The following is a 26924-nucleotide window of genomic DNA, read 5'->3' on the forward strand; positions in this document are numbered from 1 at the left end:
CTCATCTCAATCGTGATACGAAGATAATGCAAAGATATAGAAGTTACAGCTGCCATCCAGGGGTCGCTGTTGGCCGACGCCGAGGATCCGAAGCATGCGCATCTTTGAGTGACTTCGATATCTCGTTCTTGAACCCTTCCTGTAAATTAACATCAACATCAACGTCAGCGCTCTTGCACTTTGAAATTTAGCTTACATTCGCCTTGAACGCTGAGAGCAGCGGACCTACTGCTTTCCATGCCCATCCATATTCATCCATCATCTTCTCCCTCTCAGAATTTGGACGTGAGAGGAACCTCGCGATTCGTAGCTGAGTGTCTCGGTCCGGGATATTGTGATATTCTTCAATACTCTGCGGGAACTGCGCATCATGCCGTCTCCGAATGCTTTTTTCTTCCCGTTTCAACTTGTGACGCTGAATGAGGAGCGGGAGGAGGGATTTGAGGTAGTTGTAGCGCATTTGAGATAAGGAATCGTCCATATCATGCTGGAAGCGCTTCATAGGCCGCGCATCGCTGTACAGCTCCTTTAGAGCATTGTCAGACTCGTCCAAAGTTGCAGATAAAGGAAGACGTACATTGAGGGCAGCGAGATAATCAACTTGGACTAGGTCCTCCGCATCCACTCCCATCATTGAATCATCGATGCAGCTATACTTGCTAAGGACCTCTTGGCGATATTCCGCAGCCTGGAACGCGGTAAGTAGCTCAATATCTTCTTGATGCTGCCTCCTCAGCTCCTTTATCTTATCGTCGACAATTGCTAGCGTGTCTTTCGGGGCTTCGTTTGGAGTGGCTTTGAGTTCTTTCAACCTGCAGAACCTCAGAAACCTAAACCAGCATACGCAAAGCAAAAAAACTTACGAAGGACCATTATAAGACCCCTTGGATGCAAGGACGTACTGAGCAAAGTGATGCCTGCTAATGGCCAAGTCGTCTGGGTTAGTAGAATTGAGAGGGATGTGTCTGTCGCGAAACCCATTTTTCCCTTTGTTCGTTTCTTTCGGTTGTCGCAAACCACTTGCTGAAGCCATCATGTCTAGCAGGAAACCATGGACCTGGCTTTGTAAGAATAGCAATTAGGGTGAACTTCGAAGCGACATGTGCCAGTATGTGGCAGGGGTGAAATTCTAATCCTTTACTATCCTTTGTTATTGTTCAATTGTCAACATGATTTATTGCCGAGCTCGTCCTCACGAGTCCCGACGGAGTCCGAACACTTGATACTCTCATCAAACACACGAACAGTACTCCTAAGGTCGTTCATCTGCAGGGATGACATTCAAATATCATGCAATGTCACTTACATTCTCGATCAAGTACTTTGTCATGCATAGCCTGATCAACTCGTATAGCGAGGGCGCAGTGCAAATATTTCGGGTGACCGGAAGGTTGCAGCCGAGGACAAAGAATATGCTCAGCGGGATCCTACACCGGTCATTCTAGTAGCCCATCTTCAAGTCCGTGCATGTGTCGTAGCCTTTTGTGACCTCATTCCGACTCGTCTTGGTCTCATGCGGTTTGCTTTATATGATATATCATAAACTTATCCTTATCATGACAGAATTAGACGATCCTACCCAAGCTCTGCACGCCACACAAGGTAGCCACGCTGCAGACTCTTGCCAGTGTATGTGTCCGTCTTGCATTAGTGGTAGCACCGCTGGACTTACTTTGTACAACACAGAGCAACTTGAATCATCAACCGACTCTGAAACCTATCAACTAGAAGACAACCTTTCAAGGTACAGAATCACCTGCCTGCAAGGTTGATTCTATGTACTATAGAGACGACAAGAAATTTACAACAAGTACTGTTGTTCTCTTAAATTTGGGTTTTGATCTGACAAATGCAGACCTCGGTATGTGACAGTTTGAATTCTCCAGTTTGTCGATCTGAGATGCGCCAGCAGAATCGACTGTTCAACAATCCCAAGCAGTTTTTATAGGCATGCTAATAGGCTGCTTCCTGTGTTTTACGAACTAGACAGAATGGGTTAGTATGGGAGTAACTAATCGACAAGCCAGAATAAAGGTATCTCTCTATCGCTGGTACCATCGGCGCTCATGGAACTTCTGGCTATAATGGACAAGGGCCACACTCCAGCGCGGCCGCCTGTAACCAGGCGCTCAGTTGTTCTTCAACTGCATCCCACCAGATCCGCCGAGCTTTCAAAGCACTAGAACCAACGTCTATCAACTCGGTCCTGTTGGCATCCTTGCTTCGTTCTCTACATTGCACCTTCGATACCTAATTGGCACATACTTTACAGTACCATGGTCTCGCATCATAAGCCACTGATTCTTACATAACACACGATACTTACTATTCGAAGTCTCGTCGTCGTACCTACTTCAGCGTTGTTCCACATCTCGCTGAGGTATGTTAGTCTTACAGTTCATAGTGGTTACGTTCACTGACTCGTACCAATCAGAACTTTCCGCGCTCCGAGTCACATTCATCTAACGGCTGAACATAAAACATCGACGATTCAAACTTCCGAACTCAAACAGTGACGAACGGCTCTCATCTCTTTGCTCGATCAGACACAATCACGCAAAATGGGAAAATATGATTATATTCCAGAATTGACGGATGCAGACTCTTACCGGGCTTGGCGCCGTGCTGTGATGCTAGCTCTAGCTAGTAAAGGGTTATGGAATCATTGTACCAATGGTACAGATCCCAACGACGTTGCAGAGTACGCTAGCACTATCCCCACAGCAGCCACTCCTAAAACGATCACGAGTGCAGAATGTGCTGCACTGAAGGAATGGATCAAGGACGATGCGCAGGCAAAGATTATTATCGAATGCAGACTCTCACCTGTCATACAGAACATGCTTGGCGAGAAAATTACAGCTCGTCAGCAATGGGACATTCTGCATCAACGATTCGCCCGCCTCGACATCACTTCCCGATTCGAATTGCGCAACCAGCTCTTCTCTGAGAAGCTGAAGGATGCCGCCGACGCTTTACGCTATCTCAGTGTCTTTGAAAACGGGCGTCGCCGATTTGTTGAGATGGGCGTCAGTCTCTCAGACGAAGAAGCTATTTGGATGCTACTGCACGGCTTACCGGATACTCTGCAGTGGGTGGTATATAGAAATCTAACCATGGGGCTTTACCTCACCACCAACAACTCCTCAATTCCTACTACACCCTCCACCTTTCCAAAAGTCACATTCGAGGATGTTGCAGTCACTTTCCTCGAAGAAGCGAATTATCAATCCAGTCAATTAAAACTCGCGAAGTCCGGGTATGAGTATGCTAGCGCAGCATCCTACGCACCCCCATACTCCTCGAAAGTCGAATATGTGCAACCAGGGGGTGGCATGAAGGGCAAGGCACCCTGGAGACGTAACAAATCTTCCCCCAAGTCCAAGAAAGAGGTCACCGCTTCTATCACAGAATCCAACTCCTCGTCCTCCACGCACATTCCTCTATGCCGGCCGTCTCCGCCATCGAAAGAACCCCACGCTGCCCACATCAAGCGAGGGGGTGGACGCAGCTGCAGGGGATAATATCCACAATAGCAATAGTACCGCACTCCGATCCCTCACTATGTATGTGTATGTCAGTATACGAGTACTATTACTTTGACTAATGTTGGATCGAGTGAATCCCCTCGGCTCTATCTCAGTAATAATGACAAACACCACGGTGAACAAAGGACTGTTTGAGGAATGGAGGTCGAGGGTCCATTGATCTGTACTGTAGTTCCCATCAAACACCACTGATTTCGTTTCCATCTGGTCATTATACATCATCGTGCATGCACGTGCAGGCCTATGAGAACCGATATTGAACGTATTCGAAATAGTCACTGTCTACTATGCTATTTTGTAATTGTGCGCAAAATATCGTCTGCGGGTTAGCATGTTTCCATAGGGGTTGAATTACTATTTTCGGCGAGGGTAGTAACGGCAGTGCTTAAAGGTTGTCCGCCAACTCTTTCCAACCTCTGTCACAGGGCTGTCCACGTCAACAGATTTCTAGTTACCAGCGTTCACAGGCAGACTTGAGCTTTGTTCGAAGATCGTCGAGTCTCGACAGGATATCCTAGCAACGTTCGCATGTGAGAGAAATCACAATCGCGCTATTTGGATAGACTTCAAGCTTCAACTGCATCAACCAGTGTTACACCGTAATGACTACACGACGAGAGGCACACTTTCATGCCGTCTCGATAGGGCGTGTCCAGGGTGCATCTATTGCCAGGATCAGCTCTCGTGATAATCTAGCCACACATCCACTCCTCTCTTCCAGTCCATCTACCCTTTCCCCGAGTCCTACACCGGAAGCTCAGTCTTCCTCAATACCAAAGTATGTGCCATACACGCCCAGACAGAAGTTGCCTACAACCAGCACCACTGCCCAACCGCCAGTTTCAGTCTCTCCGCAGCATCAACTCACGGGCGGTGCGACTAGCAAGCTCCAGCTGATGAACCTCAAGGCCGCAGCACAGGACATTGGCCTTGATGCTGCATGTCTTGGGTGGGTAATGTTAGAGAAACTAAGCCAAGATGGAGAGACAGAAGAGTGGGCTGAAATTTGGGGTGCCATTACCAAGGGCAAGGTGCGTTTTCATTGATTGTGACCATTCAGTTCACAGAAAAGTTTCGTAGGCGTCGCTACTGCTCCCACTTGAGAAATACTCAGGACAGGAGAAGATCACGCCTGATTTCATGTCAGATCATGTGCTCATGTGCAATCCTTTATCCAAAGAAAATACTCAAGTGGTTACACTTTCTGGCTTGCGCGGACACTTATCTAGGTTTGTTTCCTCCTTTTTTCGTTACTCAGTACAAATTTGACCTAATATTTTATTCAGCGAAAATTTGACGTTTCGCTCCTCACTCCCGCCCACGAAGTTACCCGATATCACACTCTCATCTCTTCCTCCACTCCCTTCAATTCCATCAGACTCTGGATACCCCTCATATGCAGTCCCAGCACACAGCACCTCCATCCCAATTCAAGTTCGTCCACCAAAGCCACCCTTACCTCCGCGACCCACACCTGCTACCCAACCTTCGCGCCTCGCCATGCCTTTCGCTTCTCTATTTGGCGCCAAGCCCACGACCACACCCCCAACAATCGCTGCTCCCCTCCCACCCATACAGACGCCATCAATACCTCCCCCAGAGGATCATCCCATTCTCATCAGTGCATTCAGTATTTCCCGTGCGGTATATCGACATGATGTGATGCGAGACGTTCTTGCTGCGCTTAAGTCTGAGCTCACATCGACTCTTGAAACGGCTGGTGTCCCGGCAATGATCATCGAGCGCGTACAATCCTTTGCGTCCCCATTGCTTCCGTTTGTGAGAGGTCCTGCTGGGAAGAAGAAACTTCACGATATTGGCGCAAGCCCAAGTAAATACGGAACATGGGCCGTCAATCTCGATGCAGGGAAAGATCGCTCCGAAGAATTGGCTGAGAAATTTCAGGAGTTCTATTTGGAATTGGAGGGAGAAGTACGAACTGAAATTGAGAAAGAGAAAGGCGAGGCATCGGAAGAAGAAAAAGAGTCCAGGGTTAAGGAGCTCGTTGAGGTGGTGGAGGGGGCTCTATCTACCTTGTTTTATGATCGGTACGTGAATAGTATGGAAGAGTAAGTTTCCCTGTTCCAGTGCTGATTCCTACCAGACTATTCCTTCCATCTCACTCTGATGACGCCTCGCATGACGAAGCACTATCAAGCCACGTTGCAGCTCTCAACGTTCTTGATCTGGGGCTCGAGCATCTTGACGTTGATGTTGGCAGCGCTGGGTCCGAGATCGATGTCGTAGTCCGAGCGTGTGGAGAGAGTAAGTTTCTTAATCCATCCACATGTACTGATAATTCATCTTCATTGATATTTTCACAGCATTATCTCAGCTAGACGTATCCTGTAGATCTCCCGGTGACAAGGCAGCTGTGTTGGTTGCAGTGCACAAGCTCATAGTAGGTGAGTGAGATGCGCATATGCACGCGTGATATGTGATTTCAATTACGGAAAGATGGGCTTTCCCGCCTTCCTCCGATTAAACTCAGCAATGGTGAAAAACAGCATGAGGAACACGCGCCGCTGCAGCGAAAAGCGACTCCACCCCCAGAATCGATCGAAGTTGTGGATGTCGCACTCGTTGCTTCTCCCGATGCGTTATTCTCACCCAATCTACAATCCGATGGGGATGCAGCTCATGGGTCACCCGAGAAGTTGTCTCTCTCGCCTAGTGTCACGTCCCCACAGGCGCCATATTCGACTACAGTACTCTCCTCCATCCCCGTACCACCTCGCGCTTCCTCGCCCCGACCGACCATCTCCCATGTCCAAGAGCCGACGACAGTATCAGGCGATGTCCTCCTCCCACTTCTCATATTTGCCGTTGTCAAATCAAATCCCGCACGCCTGGTCTCGCACCTTCTGTTCACGCAGCGTTATCGTAATGCTGCATTCGCTGGTGGAGAGGAGCGGTACTGTTTGATCAATTTGATGGCTGTTGTGGAATTTTTGGAGAATGTGGATCTTGGTGCTGTGGGTGTTGGAGGCATTGGTATTGTTAGGTGGGTGTTTCAGCTTCTCGATGGTTGATATCGTTTGTTGGCCTACTTTTAAACTGCTGTTTCTTTTTTCCCATGTTCTAACATCCATTCCCATTCGATGCGCTAATTTTTTTTTCCACAGCACCACGCACCTCACCCCAATTCCAATCGTGCGTACTACACTTCCACTAGATGTACCTGTAGACGCGCCTGGTGGCCTCCGCGGACGCGTAGAACAAGGCGTTGACGCCATCGCAGGGTCTGCTAATAAAGTCATCTCCGGCGTCGTTGACAGCTCATTCGGCGTACTCCGCTCATTCTTACCATCTGCCCCCAACTCAGCATCTGTTCCGACTCCAGCACCCACCCTGACCTCAACATTCACGTCTGCTCCCATCACAGAGACCAGTGACACGCGGTGGAATATGGGGCTGTTGAGGCGAGAGAGCGGGTTCTCGATTGCAAGTTTGGTACCAGGGAGGAAGGGAGATGGGAAGGGGGAGGGGGAGGATGGGCAGAGGGAGCTCGTGGCGGTATCGTCGCGCCCGGGTTCCATACACTCGATTTATGTGAATGAAGATGCGGGGGTGGAAGAGACGGAGGACGAGAGTGAAGCGAGTGACGAGGAGGAGGAAGATGGTGAGGAAGATGAAGATGAAGATGAAAGTGAGGAAGAACACGCCCATGATGCAAAAAGCATTCGAAGCTTCGAGAGCATGATGAGCGGGAATAGCGGGAAAGCACGAAAAAAGAAGAGAAAACTTTCTTCGCTCAGCAGGAAGAGCTTGACGGACCGGTTGGCGCAGGTGCCAGGGCTTTCAAGGCTGTCAGGAACGGATATACACAAGGTCTGTCTTTGCTTATTCATGCATCTAAGTCATCGTTGACGTGCTCTATCTATACTTATTGATCTTCATCCTGTCGCAGACGGTATCACCCCCAATCACACGCTCCTCACTGTTGCTCCCCTCGCACCACAACCGCTTCGATTCACCGGCATCATCACGTGCGCCTTCTCCCATTTCTATACGGCTTCCCGCGCCTAGCAAGCGGTTTATGGAGTGCGCGGAGGATGATTTGAGGGTGTCAGAGGTGGGGGAGTTGTTGAGGGAGTATAGACGATTAGTGGAAGGTGTGCGGGCTATGGGTGCGTTTGATGAGTAATATTGGGTGGGTATGAGAAGAGATCGGTGGTTTGTATGTCCTTCGTTCGCAAGAGTTGTAATTTACCCGAGCCGAATTATCACACAGGACATTACTTCACTCGAAAACTTGAAATACTTGGTCTCATGCTGTCTCAATACCTCGCAAAATCTGTTCTGCTACTCCGAAAATTCGTTTGCTAACCTCAAGAAGCTCTGCATCTCAAGAGCAGGGTGGAGTCATTGGATGAGGGACCTCGCTAGAAAAACCAACACCTCTGAAGCGAATCCAAGGGGGATCTCTGCTAAGAATGTTATTCTAGGGAATAACCTTCACATCTCACTAGGTGGAACACGTATTTGGTTGTCGACTTTTGCAATCGAAGTTTGAAATCAACAGGTAGCAGCAAGGTGTCTGATGTTGTGGAGCAGCGTAAGACAGCAGTGAAGCCCGCGATCTTCCCGCGACAATTGATAACAACTGGTGATGAACACGCGACATTGATCGCCTGTGATTTAAACATCGGGGAATCTCTCATCCAAGCTACCATGCTTCAAAGGCTCAGTCCAGTGGGATACTAAAGTTTCTCGGATTACGCATGGTGGACGCAGGTGGGTCAATTAGCGTTCGAAGTCACGCATGGGGCGTACATTCAGCGGCAATTTCAAAGTTGGCACTTCGGAGTCAAGTACAACTTGAGCTGCCGCGAAAAAGTCTGGTGTGAAGAATCGGTCAAATAAGATGATACGGACTTCTTCGTGATTTCAAGACTATTCAGACCAGCGCAATACATTACCATACACGAATAAAAAACATCTTCAAACTTTGGTAGCTATTGGACCATGTCAACATTCATCCTGCAAGTTCCAGACTTTAGACGACCCAGACGACTGGACTCGGTGACATGTTTACGCTTCTAACCACTGTGGGTCAGAATGATTTCCGTAACTCAATACTGTACTGAAGACATACCTTCGGCATCATAAAGAACTACATATTTAACGGAGCAAGTAAGTAGAGCACTCAAAAACAAGAGTAGCACTAGATATTTATTTTAGAAGGCGTTCTTTCAATGCTCATAATACAGAAAAGTCGGGACATACTTTACTCGGGCTTCTTGTCTGAAAGTCCAGCCAAACACCGGAAAGTGTATATCGAAGGTACACAATTTTGAGGGATTTATATATCGCTGCGACAAGCTAGATAGTATTAGAACTCACTCACTTGGCATGCCGTTGTTGAACATGACACGTCCGCGGAACGTGTTTTGCTCACATCAAGACAGACAAGTGAAATGATGATGATGATCATTTTATTTATCTGTCTTGATAGGGTGAACTTGTTCAAGTGAGCCACTGTATTACGACACGAGTACCAAGGACTATTTGCGCAATACGGACACCGGTAACTGTCCAGGTACAAAAACACTTGAGGATCTCGATTTCCGTGTTTCAACCCATGAGTAACTGCTCGCTAGTACTTACAAGCTCCCACAAGATTCGATTGCACATTGCAACGTTACGACTCGTCGGCGTCGTACAAGAATTTTCAGGCCCAAGTACTTCTACTTCGTTTAAATGACCCTATTTGAGGCAGCCAATTAACAGAAAGAATTGATAGATGATGTGGTGAAAAGTTAGTATATGTTTGGAACACATCAAAATAATAACTCAACCAAGTGTACGAAGGCCTTCAAGTTGGGATGCTGAACCATCGACGCGACGCTTCACACTAATGCATTATCATATGGAAGCGGGACCCAGCATGATCGAAGTAGTAACACGGAATGATTGAGCTTGACCGTGACGTAGCAGCAGGCACTGACGGGATCAGACCCTAATTCTAAAATGGATGCTTAGTCACGATCTGTATTGCATTTGTGCTTATATCATACGCTGGCTTGAACAGACAATATTCTTGGATTCTACAATGCTTACACCCATCATTCGGCGTGCCCTTCACCAAATTACCGTCGATTCGTTAAAGTTCAAATTCTAGAACATCTTCAATCGAGAGACCTTTCCTATTGCACACGTGTTCCTTCCACTCGTCATCCGTCCCAATCAAATTGGCCTGCCACTCCAAACCGAACAATATATAAAGCAAATTGGGGCTGCTCGCTAGCGAATGAAGCTGTCGTGCAACATCGAGGAATATCTCCAAAGCGATTGACAGCAGCAATGGATTACCGCAAGTCTATCTGTGAACGCCGTGTCGAGAATATGGAAACGCACACGAACACTGACGTGGCGGTGGGGCGACCCGAGCAGGCGAGACTTTGATTGATGAAAGGATAAAACTAAAAACATCGTACTGGAATTAATCCATGACCGACTCTTAGGGTGAACGCTTATTCAGTGATTCGTAATAGCAGAGTTTTACATACCTGTAACGCAAATCCCAGATGAGAATCCCTATCTTCTGTCATGAATATTCTAGGAAAGAGAAGGCTTAAAATGAGTCACGGGTAGTCTTTGAATGTCGACCTAATGGAAAGTCAAAGGAGCAGCGCATGGAGAATCGAAAAAGCTGCAGGATCGGCCGTTACGCGTTACATTTTGACAAACCAACTGAAGGCGCAGCCTCGTGTCTTAGGCGCCCAACACAATGAAGTATAAACGCGCCTTAGCAAGACCCTAACAAAGTCCACTCTGATCGTGCTTAACACCACCAACTTCTAGAAAATGGCGCAGCACATTCTAAACCCCACACCTGTTCGAGTTTTCAATACAAGTACTCATGTATCTACAATCGCAGTTTTCCCCGACAGACGGCGTATGGTCACAGGTTTGGCCGGTAAGATAGTTCTATGGGATATGGTGGAAGCTGTTGTGTTGAAAGAAATGGAGGGACATAACAAGCCGGTGTCGGCATTGGCGGTATCGCAAGATGGGCAAATGATAGCAAGCGGTGGTCTAGATGGAAAGGTCATCGCCTGGGATGCAGATATTGGGGAACCTCTCACCAATCCCATCAAAGCCCACACTTACGTCCATTCGCTGGACTTTTCTCCAGATGGCTCGATGCTAGCAACTGGAAGTATACACGACAAAACGTCGTTGCTCATCAGTACGAAAACCTGGGAGTTGCTAGTAGGACATTCAATCACTTGCGCTGATGGTGTCCACTGCGTTCGATATTCGCCGTCTGGCGAATTTCTTGCCATCGCAACATCCGATAATATAAACATTTATAATACAAGCACGCGGGAATGTGTTGTATTTTTCAAGGCTCACTGCCCAGCATACAACAGCTCACTCGCGTGGACACCCGACGGCACCCGGCTTTTCTCTGCTGGAACTTATCTTGATCCCAATATACGGGAGTGGGATCCATCGACCTGGAAGCAGGTCGGTGTTCCTTGGAAGGGCCATTTTAATGGTATCAACTCCATTTCATTAAATTCTAGTGGCACTCTCCTTGCTTCCGCATCTGAAGATAAATGTGTCCGCCTTTGGCGGCTCTCAGATCGACGAGCCATTGTCTCATTCAAGCACTCTTCCGCTGTGTCTTGTGTCACGTTCTCCCCAGATGATAGGCACATCATCAGCGGAAGTGAAAAGACGATCTCAGAGTGGCCACTACCTGAAAACACGATTCCAAAGGATAGTCCAAAGGGTGGTCCAAAGGATGTTTTCGTGGAGCAGACGGCGCACCAGGTAATTTCTTTCATTTTTGCGCCCTTTCGTCATCTAAACATCTTTCTTGTGTCAAGGCTCAAGCCTACTCTGATTTTAAGGCATATTCCTACCTCTGAGTCCTAAAACGGAATGTGAACATACTTCGCGCAGGTCCTTTCCATGAGCCCAACAGTTCGCGTTGCATGCATAGCTTGTGACTTGCCTACCGCTGAAAAGGCGCTAAATCGAGAAATCATCGCTGATCCTAAGAATTACATATCCTACGCCAATCGTGCGTTTGTTATGGCGCGAAAATCCGACTGGGACCGCGCGCTTCTTGATTCGATCGAGGTGATATGGACTGTCCTATATTTCTCCATTATGAAAGTTAACTTTAGTGGATAGTCCGTCAGCATTCAGCCTTCGTTTGCAGGCCACGTCTCCAAGGGCATTGCGCTCTATGGAAAAGGGCAGGTCCGAGCCGCAAACACAGCATTTGACGTCGCCTCCGTGTTCACGAACGGAGATTTAAAGACCAGTCATTTCCTTTTCTTGATCAAGGCAAGTCATCTTTCTCCTTACATATCGCATCCTTCATTGCGATTTCAGACCATCTCACTGTTCAGAGCAGGCGAACATGAGGAGGCAATGCTGCGCGTTGGAGAGCTGGCCGTGTCTCCCAATGTCGATCCTGTTGCGTGCCGTATTGTAGAAGTAAGTATCGTGCACTTGATGGAGCCCGACTTCATAAACTGGCACTGATTTTTCCGACTGTCGTACATTAGACCTATTTACGCTACCGACTCGGGGTGATTGCCTCGGAAAACGCTCACTACAGTGAAGCCATTGACCACTTCAATGCCGCCATCAACGCAAGCGCCTCCTTTCATCAATTACAAATTCATTCTACGTACGATGAATTCACCCTGGTACGTTGATCTAACACAATCGAATAGGCTTTACATACTCATCTGCGTGTTTTGAAGCTCTTCGGCTGGCATATCGATAAGTTGTGGCCAGGCGCGAACCAGAAACTGTGCAAGGCACTTATTCAGGCAGGTGGAATTGGAGCAGCCATCGAAGCGTTTCAATCTCTGATGGACAAGAGTGATGAAGCTACGAAGCCCAGCTTACGTGCTTGGTTCAGTGGTAAGTCTTTAGCAATGTTATCCCATCTATAATCCTTAACAGTACTTCACTTAGATCTCAAGTAAGACCAAGCGTGCTCCATACTTCCAATGGCGACAATGCTCATACTGTTTGAGACACAGTTCTTCGAGCAGTTCTCATTTGTACCTTTACAATATCTGTATTACATTTGTGCTTGTATCATACACGGGCTTACTCGAACAGGACTCATCTACAATGCTTACACTCATCGTTTGCGTGGTTCGTTCAAGTTCAAATTCTGAAACACCCTCAATCGAGAGTATTTGCTTATCCTCTGCACACGTGTTCCTTCCATCCGTCCCAATCCAACCCGCTGATGTTTCCCTGATGCACTTCAAACTGAACCGATGATCCCAGAGTCCCACTGGTAGACGTTGGATTGAATTGCCATCGTCGATCATTGATTATGTAGATTGCATAGTTCTCGATTTCTACGACGGTCAACGATACGACGTTAGCGTCATGTTTATTGATTTGACTTCGGGCCGTGCAGCCGTCGGAGTTGCCCGGGTGTCATATTATGTAATTCAATTCATTGTGAATCAACTTCAAGGAAGGTTGCAGGTTGCACCCAGGGCCTACGTTATTGACTCATCTCACCGTCTGGGCGATCTATTTAGCCTGACGACAGAGCTATATGCTTTAACCAGGATGAGGATATACAAATTCAGCGTTTCTATGCGATATCAACGTCCAACAGTCTTCCTCAAAAGTGTCAAAGCTTTGCTTCCTGCACTATTATTCTGCTCGTCCCTCAACTTGGTCCTAAGCCTCACCAAAGCCTTGCCCAACTGGTTTTGGCCTTTTCGGTCTACTCCAATACCCCAAAATGAGTCCTTATCAGAATCCTGTGGTGTATAATTAAACTTCGTCGTGGCCCTCACGGTCTAGATCTACTAACCTCCACAAGCTCTGCATCTCCAGTAGAGAGTAGTTCTTCCTTCAGATGTCTGTTCTGCGAGAATTTATGCCAGAGAACAAAGTCCATCTGATCATTTGTGTCGTCAGCTGAACCCAATCCCAGTCGATACTGATTCTCACCATCTCAATCCTCACTTGCAGCCAGTCAGATCGCACTTCGGGACTGAACCTGTGGGCTTCGTCAAATACCACACGCGGACGCGTGGAACACGTCCTGATGTGCTCTGCGAGATCGGGGCGGCGTTCCATGAACTATAGCAGTGGTGAGTAGTGTATCAGATGATGATGCTGTTCGTAAAGCCACTTACCTTCAGCGACTGGAAGAGGTGTTCACTCGTGGGGTATTTCTTTCCACTGTACTCAATAGGGTCGGACGAGAAATTGGTGAACCCATAGTATGGGTCGTGGGCATGATAGAAAAGAATAGGCTTCCCATTTGAGAGTGTCGCACTGGAAGGCGGAGTTGGTCGGGTAGCAAGTGGAGATGACTGGGGAGATGTCGATGGACGTTGCACCGACGATGCGTGAGGGGGATGCAACCCACGTGGTGTTCGGGGCGGCAGTGCAGGGGTAGTACTAACTTTGCCGCCATCCGACAGGTATCCACGATCCTCCTCGAGTCCCTTCTTGATCCGGTCAAGTTTATGGGGACTCTGTGGTTCGATTGAGCTGACCCGAAATGATTGGGCAAGGTCCATGTAGTGCGTCAGGAGTGTTGTTTGGGTACTGTTGTCCTTGTTGAACGTCGGTGCCTTCTGGGACTTTCGAGGTGATTGCAATGTCGCTGCTTGGTTCGTGGTAGGCTTCATACTCGTCGCTATGTTACAATTTTTCGGTCTCTATACGAAGAAACTTATGTATGGGGCGCGATCCTCTTATTCCCATGCACCATGTGTTGCCGACACGTTGCTGCTTCGAGGAAAGCTGGATCCGTGATGCAGTGATGGTCTGTGCTGGAAGCAGCACCGTAGTGGCGCTGCTTCACGCGCATGTAGGGTGTGCATTACACGTGTGCCATATGCGCAGCCAGTTATCTTCTTGGTGAGTGATCCTAAGGTCGTCATTTCTTACGATGGCTACGATTCTGGACAATGTGCGGCGAAATGCTACTATGTGCGAGGTATCTCTCAGGGACTACCTTTCTTCTTATCAAAATATTAACCTTTGTCGGCGATAGGCATGCGGTATCAAGCCGAAATATGTTGATCCAAGCGGAACGCAGCACTCTTATTGTGGTCGCTCGTGTGCTCGGACTGGGGTCGGAAAGGCAGCGCCTGAATGCTTGCTCAGAGAATGCAGCAACACAAGGACTGCTTTCAATGGGTTTTGTTCCGTTGATCATGCGAAGTAAGTCATAATAAAGAAACGCTTCTTGAGATAGAGATTGAGAGTTAACAGGAAGGGGAATACTCTTTCTTCCCCGTCAGCTCATCCCGGCCCCAAGACGCAACTACAAACTCATAACCACAATGATACTGGGCGCACGAAGCCTAAAGCTCCCTCGGATGTTGTTCACTTGTCTGAGATTCCTAGTTCTGCGACGGTGTGGCGAGAATGTATGTGATGTCTTCAATCAAGCTTATGCTATTTGATTGACGTCTTTTCAAGTTGTGAGAGAGTGGAATAGCAAATGGCTGTCCCTGGAAGGATCAGCGTCGGTAGAAAAGTTGTATGAAATATCTTATCCGACGAGTATATCTGATGCCCAAGACAAGTATCTGTAAGTGGCTCCTTTTTCACCGAACTCAGTGCGAGGCTTAGTTATCCATAGACAGGGCTCACAAGCTACTGGGCAAGCCCACATCTTACGCACATTTCACGCATCTCAGTGTATCTGCGACATGGGGACTAAAGGTCCCACGCTTTGCAAGTGGAACTCGTGCGGCATCTGCAATGTCGTGGGCTCGGCTTTCAGAAGTGTCGCCTTTGGTGTTCAAACCAATATAGGGAGGTGAGTAGCCATCCTCATCTCATACTCGACGCATCTTCATCGTTATTCGTTGTCAAGGCAAGGCAAGGGGCTATACTCTTCTAGAAACCCAGCTTCCGCCGATCGGTTTGCCACATCATGCTTATCTTCACCTTACCGCGTTATGATCGCCTGCGATGTTGTTTTGCCGCAACACCTTGACAAGAGCAATTCGGTAAATGACATGAACTTGAAGTTAGAGCTCTCATTGACGTTATATCTGCAGGTTGTTACTGGAGACAGAGTAGTTGTTCGAGTGTCAGATGCGATTATCCCCCGATTCATCGTGATGTATACGAAACAGACCTGAAATTTTGTTAGTTTGGACATTATTTATGTATTTCAATCTCTTGAGTGAGCACAAACCAATTTTTTTCCGGAACTATTTGGATCTCCATGTGGGTCATGATGATTTAGCCGCATGCAATGCCTTCCCTTGATCGAAGGAATAAAGGAGGCAAACAGAAGGCCTAATATCACTGAGGGCGTGCCCTTTTTTGCTCACTTTGGGCTAGATGCACTGCTCCGCTCCATGATAGATAGCCTCGTGCACTGACATGCGGACAGCACGTTGTAGTGTGATACCATTCACCCCAACGCCCAGGCTGCCCCCGCAGCCTCATGCCAATGGCCACCACCTCTATAAACCACGACGCAATTTTGAACTGGGCAGCAGCTCAGATAACTTCAATGGCTACCGGACTTTGCGAGGTCAGTGATTGCTTACCCTGTCCCTACTGGTACTAGTAGTTAATCCTTGAATTTTCCTGCGTAGAACTGTCACAAGACGCCGAAATTCGGTACTCATAAATACTGCGGCAAAACGTGCGCTGCTCAGGCGGCCACTACACACCAACCAGCGCATCGCGCGAAATCAGGACCAACCCCCAAGGCCAAAGTTCCACCACCAGCCCAAAAAACGGGACGGCTCTGCGACGTGAGTGCAGAATCATGAAGATCTAATTTCAATCATGAACCACATCTCGTTCCAGTATTGTGGGCAAAAGCCCAAGTTCAATAACTTTGATTACTGCGGTAAATCATGCGCGTCGAAAGCCGCTACCGTTCCTTCTGCGCAGCCTGCTGCACATGGACGATCGGTTCCAAAGCATGGCGTTCGCCTTCCTGCCACTGCTCAGCCTGCCAAAACTTCTAAACCGGCAACGCGCCACTCAGTTGTAACTGTGATCCAAGGTTACTCGTTACCGCTCATCTGATTTCGATACTTACTTATATTTGCAGATGAGTCCAGCGAGGATGACAACGAGTACGCTGACGCTGATGAGGAGGCCGAAGACGATACGGGGACAGGCACAGACCTGGACGCATATCCATCAGATGATGACGAAGAACCTACTCCAGCTCCTCCGTCACGACCAGTCAAGACTGTGCACGCTCCGCTGAAACAAAGCGCATCAGCCCGTCATGTGACTGGTGTCTGTCTCGTCCCCAGTTGTGGAAAACCGTCTTTCGTTGATAGAGGTGGGGTAAAGGCAGATTACTGCTCCACACGGCACCGAGAGTAAGTGGTCACAGGAGATCGATTGCCACGAGATACTAAATGTTCTTCAGAGAAGCAGTGACCCTCGGACTGGTTCCTGGATGCATCATGTGCCAACGCTACCCACAGACTGGAACAGATTACTTCTGCTCCGCCGCTTGCAGAAATCAGTCCATGACGAAAATCTAGAGGGCTATGTGAATATTCTGGTAGTTCTGTACATTACGTAGGTGTAACAGTGTGTTGGGCTCGTGATGGAGCTATTTAGTGGTAATCTGGATTTCTGTCAGCGAACACGGGAGCGGATGCCTCAGAAGAACGAACACTAAGACGAAGCCCGCTGAAGCTGGAAGGAAAGCCCTTCACTTGGAAGCGAATGAGAAGTGATATCAACATCTGCCCGTCTTGTCCACGTTTTTCCTTGAATGATTCTCAAGACCAATACAAAGAAGGCAATGACCTGCATGCTGAAAATGAAATCCAGATGGGATAATGTAGTGTTATCTCTCACCTGCATTTGGTTCTGGATGACCATGAGTGGATACTGCACAAAGTTATTCATCGCGTAGAGGACGAGATAGACGATCGGGCTAATCGCGGAAATCATACAAGATTCAATGGTCATCGCGATGATATTGATGTACTCCCTCCCATGGTCATGAGTTCCTGACAAAGGATGTACGTCAGGATAATGATACAACATAGCTTGCTTACCTGACGATTTCCTGAGCTTCGTGCGGTGCGTCATGATGCAGGCGGTTATCAATGACGTTGTGATAACATTAAAGGAGAGATCGACTGCAACAAAGATGCAGTAGGCTTTGGTCATTGCTTCCATTGACTTGGTCACTTCTGTTGTATTCACAAACAGACTGATAGAAGTCACTGTCAATGTATTGTCAGTAACTTTGGAGGCAACGCATTATATCGTAGTAGATACCAATAACAACAAGGAACACGCTGCATGGGATAGGAATTAGCCATCTTGTGTTTTTCATGTTTCGAAACAAGATCATACAGCGCACAAGCTGAGGAGAGGTATGAGGTATGAGTCAAGGATCTATATGAGCATAAATAACATTGATAGTATCAAGACTTACCGTAAGCGCATCCGCCAACCAATTGGAGATGATATAGCACGCCATTGCTGCTGTACTGGCCCAATCACTCCATAAACCAATCTCGTAACTCGCTGAATTCATGGGGGAGCCCCAATTTACAACGAATGCTATCCAAACTCTTCGAAAATTTGCAGCAGCATATAACGTTTCAAGAATGAACATGACGGATGTATAGCCAAGGAAAAACAGTTGTGATCCGGGAGCTCGCCGCATCGGACTGTAGACCAACGAAAGGAGGCACTGGATGTAGATGGTCAGTACAGTCCCGTAGCAAATGGATGTAAAAAGTGTTAAGCTCAGGAGGGTTATGCCATCGAGCTGGCGTTCTGACGATGATTCGGTAAACATTGCCGACCCTCGACCAGGATCGAGAAACTGAGCTTTTTAAACGTACTCTTGTCATCAATCAACCACAGGGAACCGCATGTGGAACGGGGCCACTAGCACTCGATATCAAATGCCAAGTTTTACAAAGGAAAGGGGACGGAGCTGAGAATGCTGCAGCTGGCGAATCTCGAGCGGGTGAACAGATCCGATTCGAGGAGTGTCTCGCAACATCAGGAAAAACGCTCTTCTCAAATCGGATGAAATATGATACAACTTGCGTGAATCTGCGAGAATTCGATGGATTTGAACATTCGATCCATTATTTTAGTCCCTTGAGAATTTTCGACAATTGGATCTCACTTTTCGCCAATCAGAACAGAATTTGCGTCAAGCAGAACATGATTTTCAGGCAGTTAAAATTTGTCCAATGCTATCAAATGAGTACCATTGGATCTGAAATCTAGACAATACAATGTGTGACCAGTATCAGTCCTCCGCCATACCATCAATATCGAGGAACATGAGACTATCGGCTGCGCTAGGTTCTTCAGTCTTGCGCTTCGACCCACTACAACACGATGGAATCAGACAATGACAAGTGTCGAAAAAGATAGAACTCACTAGACAGACTTGTACAGCGAGTGTACGAGTACGTGAAATTTGCGCTCGCTGGCCTTGAAGATGCCATTCAACATGCCAACCAATGTCCGATAGATCCCGCCGTACATGTCCGAGTTGAAGTCTCGGTCGAATTTTTCGGAGGAGTACTGCATAATGACGGAGCACACCTTGAATTGTGTGATTGATTAATACATATAACATACCCACAGCAATTAAAACATACCGCAGCGCTAGCAAGTGCCACCATCGCGACAGGCAGCTCAACCTCGTCAGGATGATCATCAATTGTTGATGTCAGATGGTCATGCCACTTTACTCCCGCTGCGAGCTCGTCGCTGAAGAATGCATCCTCGATGGTGTCCAAAATCGCCGGCGCTTGAAATGGTTTGGTTCGGATAAGGTCCCCCTGTAATGTATGAAGCCACTGGCATCAGCTCAAACATAAAATAGACGATAAATCTTTGATGAACCTTCGCGTTCACCGGATAAATGTATGCATTGTTCTTGAGAAGGTCCGCGACCCTGTCATCAGCACCTTTCGTGAGACCATCATCAGTAAATTCTCACATTTCTTGAACTGCCTTTTTTGTAACTTGCCGCCGGTTAACTTCCAAAAAAGGTGCGGATAAGCCACGCGCAAGAACTGTGACACCCACTTGCCACAAGCAATTTTAAGTTGAAAAAGCAGATGCCTCCTCTTGACTGGACCTTTTTCCACTCTTATTTTGGCCTTTTTTCGATAATTTTGCCTTTGTAAGTAGTGCAAGTGCTAGCAAAAGTAGCAGCAAGTAATAACACTTATCTCACTTATTTTCTACTTGTTTGCGACTTAATCACACTTTTTGAGAGAAAAATGACGGCAAAACATAGCATTTCAAGCGACAAGTAGATTAAGTATAGAAAAAGTTGGACAAAAGACACTAAAAAGGAGTTTCAGAAGCAGCAATTAGCGAAGCAGTAGCATACTATGAAGCAGTGAAGCAGTGAAGGAGATGCATGCAGTGGGCAACAAGAAAGACAACAACTAGAACCCTATGAGTGCGCGCTCATCCTCCGAGTCTTCGTCTGGAGCGGAGGGTGCACCGCGCCTCTTAAAGGCAATCTCCTTCGCCTGTTCCCAGATATCCTGGATGACTGAGTCTTGCAGGCGGTTGATGGATGTCATGTAGCGCCTGGTCATTACACCGAAATTAGTGTCCGAGAACGCCTTTCGAGAGCCGCTGATCTTGCCCGAGGACTTGTTGAGAGAGTGAGGGACCTTGACGGCCTTGCCTTTACTGTTCGCCTCCAATTCGCTGACAAGCGTCTCGGAAGCGATAAGGCGGATGGCACGTTCCACCTAAAACACAGGAAATAATTAGCCGTGCTGTGAAGAGAGGGCAGGAAGATACATGCCGCTGCAGTGCAAAGGCTGAGTGCACCTTTTGCATGCGCTGTTGTGTGATGGTCGCCAATAGCACCCAAAGTAGCGCATGCGTGCTGTGTGAGTACCTGAATGATAAGCTCAGACTCGAAAGGGTTCTCCAATTTCCCTTCCTCCGGGATGTTCCCATACAGGAACGCTAACTTGACAAGTAAGCTCTCGGAAAATGCTTTGCGATCTTCATCAGTCTTGACATCATCTTGCAACGACAGGAAGTTTGTGTATACCGTGACAGCCGTGGTGCCAATGCAATTGCGCCACTCTGATAGCCGTTGCAGAGCCTAGGAAAAAATAAAGGTCAGACATGAATAGTGTCAAAGATAACTCACTATAGCTATAACGGGTCCATCATTCGTGACGATATGGGGGATATCTTCATAGACAGCATCCCAGGTGTCCTGTATAGTAGCGTGGAACGTTGCTTCCGACTCGATACGACCCCAGACTTCTTCCTGGTCTCCGATAGCAGAAATGAGAGTGGGAATGAAGGTTGTGCTCCACCTAGCCACTGCCCGAGGTCCTCCAGGAAGATGCTTGATCCTATATGAAGAACGGGGGAGGATCTCCACTGTCACCTCTAACGGATTCGCGGGACCAGCCTGAGGTTTCACAGTACTTGGAATGCTGGACATGCTGCGAGAAGACTTCAGCCGCTTTGCTGCAGGGGGGGCATTGCGTTTGACGCCGACACCGGTCTATAAATTTTGTAGTCAGTAGAATTCAAATAATTGAACCCAAAGCACACTACCATAGAAGTCAACCGCAAGGACACTGGTTTGTACTCAGTCTTGACCACAGTCTTGACCACAGGCTCGACGTGAGCCACAAACTCGATTTCGGAGGAGGGTGAGTCTTCGTCGACCAGGCCATCCTCGATCATGAGGTCGTCTTCGATCATGAGGTCGTCTTCGATCATGATGTCGTCCTTGATCACATCCGTTAACATGAGGTCGTCCTCGATCGCAAAGTCATCTGTGATCATGAGGTTGTCCTCGATTAGAGTGTCCTCAATCAAGTCATCGTCAGTAATGTCATCCTCAGCATCTACGAGTTTGCGCTTGACGCTGGTAGGGCGGGATAAGTAGGATGGAGCGAGACGTGGAGGCCGGTCGGCATCATAGTATCCTTTTGGAACCTGTGCAGAAGGAGGGGGTTCAAGATCAGATTCCCTCTCGGTATTGGAATCATAGTCAACGAGGGAAGTTACTGGAGGAGCAGTCTCCGCATTCACTTCAAGATCATCGCCCACGAGATTGAAGGCACCATCATCCGCGGTGACATCAGGCTCAATCGGGTCAAGCTGCTTGGGTGCCAGATTGGCATTGCGATGGGGTAACTTCATTTGAAGTCGAGAATTCTCTGAGACCTTTTGAGAAATTTTGACACCCTGGAAATGCAGTTAGCACATAGAAATAAACTAGATGGTTGGACTCACCTGAGAAGCCTTTGATTTTGACATACGAGCGAGTGCTTGAGAGCGCTCGACTGAGTCGGTTAATTCGTCGTCTGCAAACAGAGTTGTAAAAAGATCCGACACGTCGTTGGCCCCAGCATCGGGAGTATCGATAGGCGTGAGTAAGGCACCACCACTACTCAAAGTGCTCCCCCTGGTGAGCTTAGAGGAGGGAGTGGCACTAGAGATAGTAGTAGAAGGCACTCCAGAAGCTCTCCCACGGTGCTTCAAGTTGGACTCGGAGGATGGCTTTCCAATGTGAATGTGTGTCCTCCAATTCGGGATACGACCGATATGACTGAATTTTTTAGAACCAGGTGGAGAGCTAGCATCGTCATCATAGACCATAAGATTGAAGAAAAAAAGTGATGTTTCAGTCAGATGGAGCTTCATGGTTAAAACGATTAAATGCCTTACACATCCGAGTCAGACGACTTATCATCATCACGTGCCTGTGTTGATTCGTTGGCGATGAGGGCACCCGCCACATCAATCGCATCTCTCACAGGTGTTTTCACTGGGATCACCATCCTCTTTCCCTTCTTCTTGCGTGCTCCTGGCATCTGCACCTCCAACTCCTCGTCTTCTTCACTCCCAGGATGCTCAATATTGGCACTGGCTGCTGATTTATCAGCCCTGCCACCATTGCCTATAGCGCCAACAGCCTTACCGGCAGCCGTAGTCAAGTCGGTGGTCTCTGGAGCTTTCACAGCCTTTTTCACAGGACGAGGACGAGGACGACTAGGCTTAGGTGCATCAGCACGCGCAGCAGCTTGGTCTGTCTCCATCTTTTTATGAAATGCCGCAACGCGCTTATTAGTTTCCAGTACAGCTGCTTTACTTGCCTTCTTCTCCTCTTCTTCACGTTGGTCGTCGGCGGCCTTTTGAGCTTTGGTACGTCTTTTTGTACGGTTTTCGCCCCCAGTCAGAATATGTCCTGGATGCTGAGTTGCATTCTTAGGTCGAGTCGCCATGCGTTTTGGAGCTGCGCTGGTGGGCATGGTGTCAATGGAGCGTTTGGGAGGGTAAAGAAATTTGAGGGCGATGGTAGCTCACAACAAGGTATGTTTCGTCACCATTCTTCAAAAATTGTAGTCTAAGCTGACTCTGAATAAATATCTACATTGACCCTTACCAAGCTGACGTACCCACTAGATTACCGCGATCCTTTCGCGCCTGCCGCTCCCAAATGTTTGTCTACCAGTATTTTTCACCAGCCCCAGTAGTCTGAATATTAATTTTTACCCATAGTTTTGCTGCAAGGCGTCAATGTTCATCAAGCGCTTCTCGGCAAGCAGTTTGAACATCAACATTTACTAAAACCTGTCCGGCAAGGAGGCAGTTCAGTAACACTTTCGGCATATTTCGGGTGCTGTGAACCCAGAGTTCACTGTATTGGACACCTTCAAGTTTCTGGTGTTGCTCGAACGTCAATGAGCCTATGTAATTTGGGCGCTTTCAAGAACCCCCGAATCTAGCCTTCATTTGTGCATTTAGCCTGGTTTGGTCACATTGGTGCCGGTCCGAATTTCTCGTTCACCTTCAGATATACTTTTCGACTGCCAACATCAACTTGGCCTACAACACATATATGCCTCCCCGCCGTGCTCACCACCTACTTCAGCTTCCATGCCCGGCTCCAGGCTGCGCACGCTGGTTTCGAAACCAATCAGGTCTCACTCAACACAGGTGTTCACTCCACCCAAATATACCTGCTCCAGGACCTCCTCAACCATCCCGGTCACCATCCCACCCTCGAGATTTCTCACCACCACCTCCAGATTTCTCACCACCTCCTCGGGATTTCTCACAACCTCCCCAGCCATCACCTCCTATGCCCTCTGAACCAACTCATGAGGATTCGGACAACGCTGACGCAGAATTTACCGATTCAAGTGAGCGTTGTTATCGTACATACCATTCGATGTTAAACGGTACGTTCATTTACATCTGTACTCTTGTTGTTTTTGTTTTTGACTTAGATCTATGCTTAGGACGACCATGCACGGCTGATGGAGAATTTCTGCCACATGGTGCCCCTCCAACTCCCATGCCACAAAAGGCTCCTGACAACTGGAGCCCATATCGCAATAGAATAGAATTTGAGGCGGCTGAGTTCGCGTTCAAAAAATGCCATATGTCTGCCAAAAACCTGGATTTCTTATGTGATTTAATGGCCGCAACTCTCGTGAAACACCGCGATGTCCCTCCATTCGCCGATCATAAAGATCTCCACAATGTCATAGATGCGACACAGCTTGGTGATGTCCCCTGGCAATCTTTCTCGGTTCAGTACACAGGAGAACGCCCTGAGGTTGTCCCGCCATGGATGGATGATGAATTCGATGTCTGGTATAGGGACCCTCGCGCGATGGCGCACAACATACTAGCCAACCCCACCTTCAAAGATGAAATCGACTATACGCCATTTCGTGAATACGATGCATTGGACAAGACGCGCCGTTGGAAAGACTTCATGTCTGGAGACTGGGCATGGAAACAATCAGTATGTTTTCCATCTATTACTGCTCGGGACAGAGCTAACGCTTCATCAAGGACATCATATCAAAAGATCCAGAGACGCATGGATCTGCGTTAGTCCCAATCATTCTCGGTAGTGATAAGACTACCGTTTCTGTGGGCACTGGTAACAACGAGTACTATCCCCTCTATGCCTTGATCGGCAATGTACGCAACAGTGTACGGCGTGCTCACCGCGATGCTCTTGTCATAATCGGTTTCCTCGCCATACCCAAAAGTACGTGTGTTGATATTTTAGATTTTATTGCGCCTCATCTGACTTACTGCACTACAGCTGACAAGAAGCATTCAAAAGATGATGCGTTTCGGATATTTCGTCGCCAGCTATTCCACAGCTCGCTATCTGCCATTCTCTCTAGCTTGAAATCCGCAATGACCGAATACGAAGTTGTGCGCTGTGGAGATGGACATTTTCGGCGCATTATATACAGTCTAGGACCCTACATCGCGGATTACGAGGAACAACTAGTGCTATCCTGTATTGTTAAGCATTGGTGCCCGAAGTGAGTATTGGAAGTTGTAATCATTATCCATCTGTACTAACAATACACATAGATGTATTGCAGTTCGAACGAACCTCGACAATGGTGGCATGGATCGCTGTCGTGAGCACACTGAGTTCCTTATTGGTGAGCTACATGGGGATGTATTATGGGATGAATTCGGTATCATTGGTGATCTCGTCGTGAGTGGAGCCGGCCGCTCTGCAATTCGAAACTAATATGTATTGTGTAGCCCTTTACGAACGACTTCCCCCGAGCAGATATCCACGAGTTACTGTCATTCGACCTCCTCCATCAGCTCATCAAAGGTGCTTTCAAAGACCATCTCGTCGACTGGGTAGCAAAGTACCTCAAGGCTGTGCACGGGACCAGGCGGGCGGAGGAGATTATGAGCGACATAGATCGCAGGTATGCCCTTCATTCATTATATTGATATTCTCTTCTAATTTAAGTCAGAGTCGCTGCTGCACCATCATTTTCTGGTCTACGACGATTTCCTCAAGGCCGCGACTTCAAACAGTGGACGGGTGATGATTCGAAAGCGCTCATGAAGGTCTTTCTTCCAGCTATTGAAGGCCATGTGCCTGGAGATATGGTTCGCGCATTTCGCGCATTGTTAGAATTTTGTTATCTTGCGCGGCGCGATGTTGTCACCGAAGATACCCTGAACCAGATGCAAGACGCACTTCACCGGTTCCATCGCTATCGCCAGATATTTGATCTCGTTGTTCCTACCTTCTCACTCCCTCGCCAGCACTCAATGATTCATTATACGGACATGATTCGACTTTTCGGTGCCCCGAACGGACTATGCTCGTCAATCACAGAATCAAAACATATCAAGGCTGTAAAGGAGCCTTGGCGTTGGTCAAGCAGGCATAATGCTCTTGGTCAGATGCTTGTAACCAATCAACGCCTTGACAAGCTTGCAGCATCCCGTGTGGACTTTGATGCACGAGGGATGCTCACTGGCACTATTTTATCAAGTGCTTTAGCCGCTCTCAGTAAGATTTCTTTCTCTGGTCGTCTTCTCGCATACTCAAACAGCAACATACAGCACCGGATGAAGATGAACAGGCTGTCCCTCCTATTGCACCACAGCCAGATGCCCATGCCATTGAACCGCAACCAGACATCGATATCGATGACGGTGAGGTAGTTGATGGTCCAACAGTACTTGGTTATGTAGTGCTTGCCAAAACTCCTCGTAAGTGATACCATGCAGCGTCAAATCTCGATGCTAACTATTGTATCATACAGAACGAAAACGGGCGCGAACAGTAGCGGCGTTAGCACACGAAGTTGCTGTTCCAGATCTGCGATGCCTCATTCGACACTTTTTGTTCACTCAGCTCAACCAAGATGATCCCCGCGATCCTGCAGATGTCCCAACTGGTAGCTTGCCTCGGCATGAAGGCAAGCTCCAGGTCTTCAATTCTGCTGCCAGCAACCTTCTTTGCTCCCAGCGATCTGAGTGGTACTGGTGGCATGCGACGGGAACATATCCGTGCATGTCCACTCTGGAGAAACGAGTACCCGCGCAATGACTGTGTGTTCATCGACACTGATTCGGACGCTCAAGGCATGCGAGGACTCGAAGTTGCGAGAATTGTATGCTTCTTTTCTTTCAAGCACAACTGGGAAGTATATCCATGCGCTCTCATTCATTGGTTTGAGAAGATTGATGATTGTGCTGACGAAGACACTGGCATGTGGATGGTCCGTCCCAGTTTCCACGAGGGTGGTTCCCGGAACCTTGCTGTTATTCATATCGAGACGGTGTTCCGTGCAGCACACCTGATACCTATGTACGGTTCGGAGTACATCCCTCACGACCTTAAGTTCTACCATTCCATTGATTGTTTCCGCTCATTTTATGTCAACAAGTTCGCTGATCATCATGCGTTCGAGATAGCCTCCTGACCGCCATGTATGGCATAGGTACGTCTTCAATTCAAATTTTGATCTGTTTTTAACGGTCAGATCCCATTAGAATATTTAATTCCTCGAGATCGTGCCTCTATCGACAATGATGGACTGGTCTGGCGAATTCGCAAAGTGGGCGCCGACGCTGAAAATG

General features: G+C 47.9%; 3 protein-coding genes across 3 annotated transcripts; 1 reads left to right on the plus strand and 2 right to left on the minus strand.

Annotated features, from left to right (window-relative positions):
* Positions 1-19948: 19948 nt before the first annotated feature.
* F5891DRAFT_964717 (uncharacterized protein) lies at positions 19949-20979 on the minus strand (the record flags this gene model as incomplete). Its single annotated transcript, XM_041376117.1, has 3 exons — positions 19949-20219; positions 20273-20628; positions 20677-20979. The coding sequence occupies 3 exons, from the start codon at positions 20977-20979 to the stop codon at positions 19949-19951; spliced, it is 930 nt and encodes a 309-aa protein (XP_041217838.1).
* Positions 20980-22213: 1234 nt separating this feature from the next.
* On the minus strand, positions 22214-22801 carry F5891DRAFT_1198021 (uncharacterized protein; the record flags this gene model as incomplete). Its single annotated transcript, XM_041368574.1, has 1 exon — positions 22214-22801. The coding sequence occupies one exon, from the start codon at positions 22799-22801 to the stop codon at positions 22214-22216; it is 588 nt and encodes a 195-aa protein (XP_041217839.1).
* A 590-nt stretch (positions 22802-23391) lies between these two features.
* On the plus strand, positions 23392-26767 carry F5891DRAFT_1198022 (uncharacterized protein; the record flags this gene model as incomplete). The annotated part of the gene is made up of 10 exons (XM_041368575.1): positions 23392-23734; positions 23795-24306; positions 24357-24558; positions 24616-24844; positions 24897-25026; positions 25077-25252; positions 25301-25848; positions 25902-26051; positions 26105-26239; positions 26292-26767. 10 exons carry the CDS (start codon positions 23392-23394, stop codon positions 26765-26767), a joined length of 2901 nt encoding a protein of 966 aa, XP_041217840.1.
* Positions 26768-26924: the final 157 nt, after the last annotated feature.

Source organism: Suillus fuscotomentosus (assembly GCF_016647785.1).
Source record: "Suillus fuscotomentosus strain FC203 chromosome Unknown F5891scaffold_138, whole genome shotgun sequence".
In the NCBI taxonomy this organism is placed as follows: Eukaryota; Fungi; Basidiomycota; class Agaricomycetes; order Boletales; family Suillaceae; genus Suillus; species Suillus fuscotomentosus.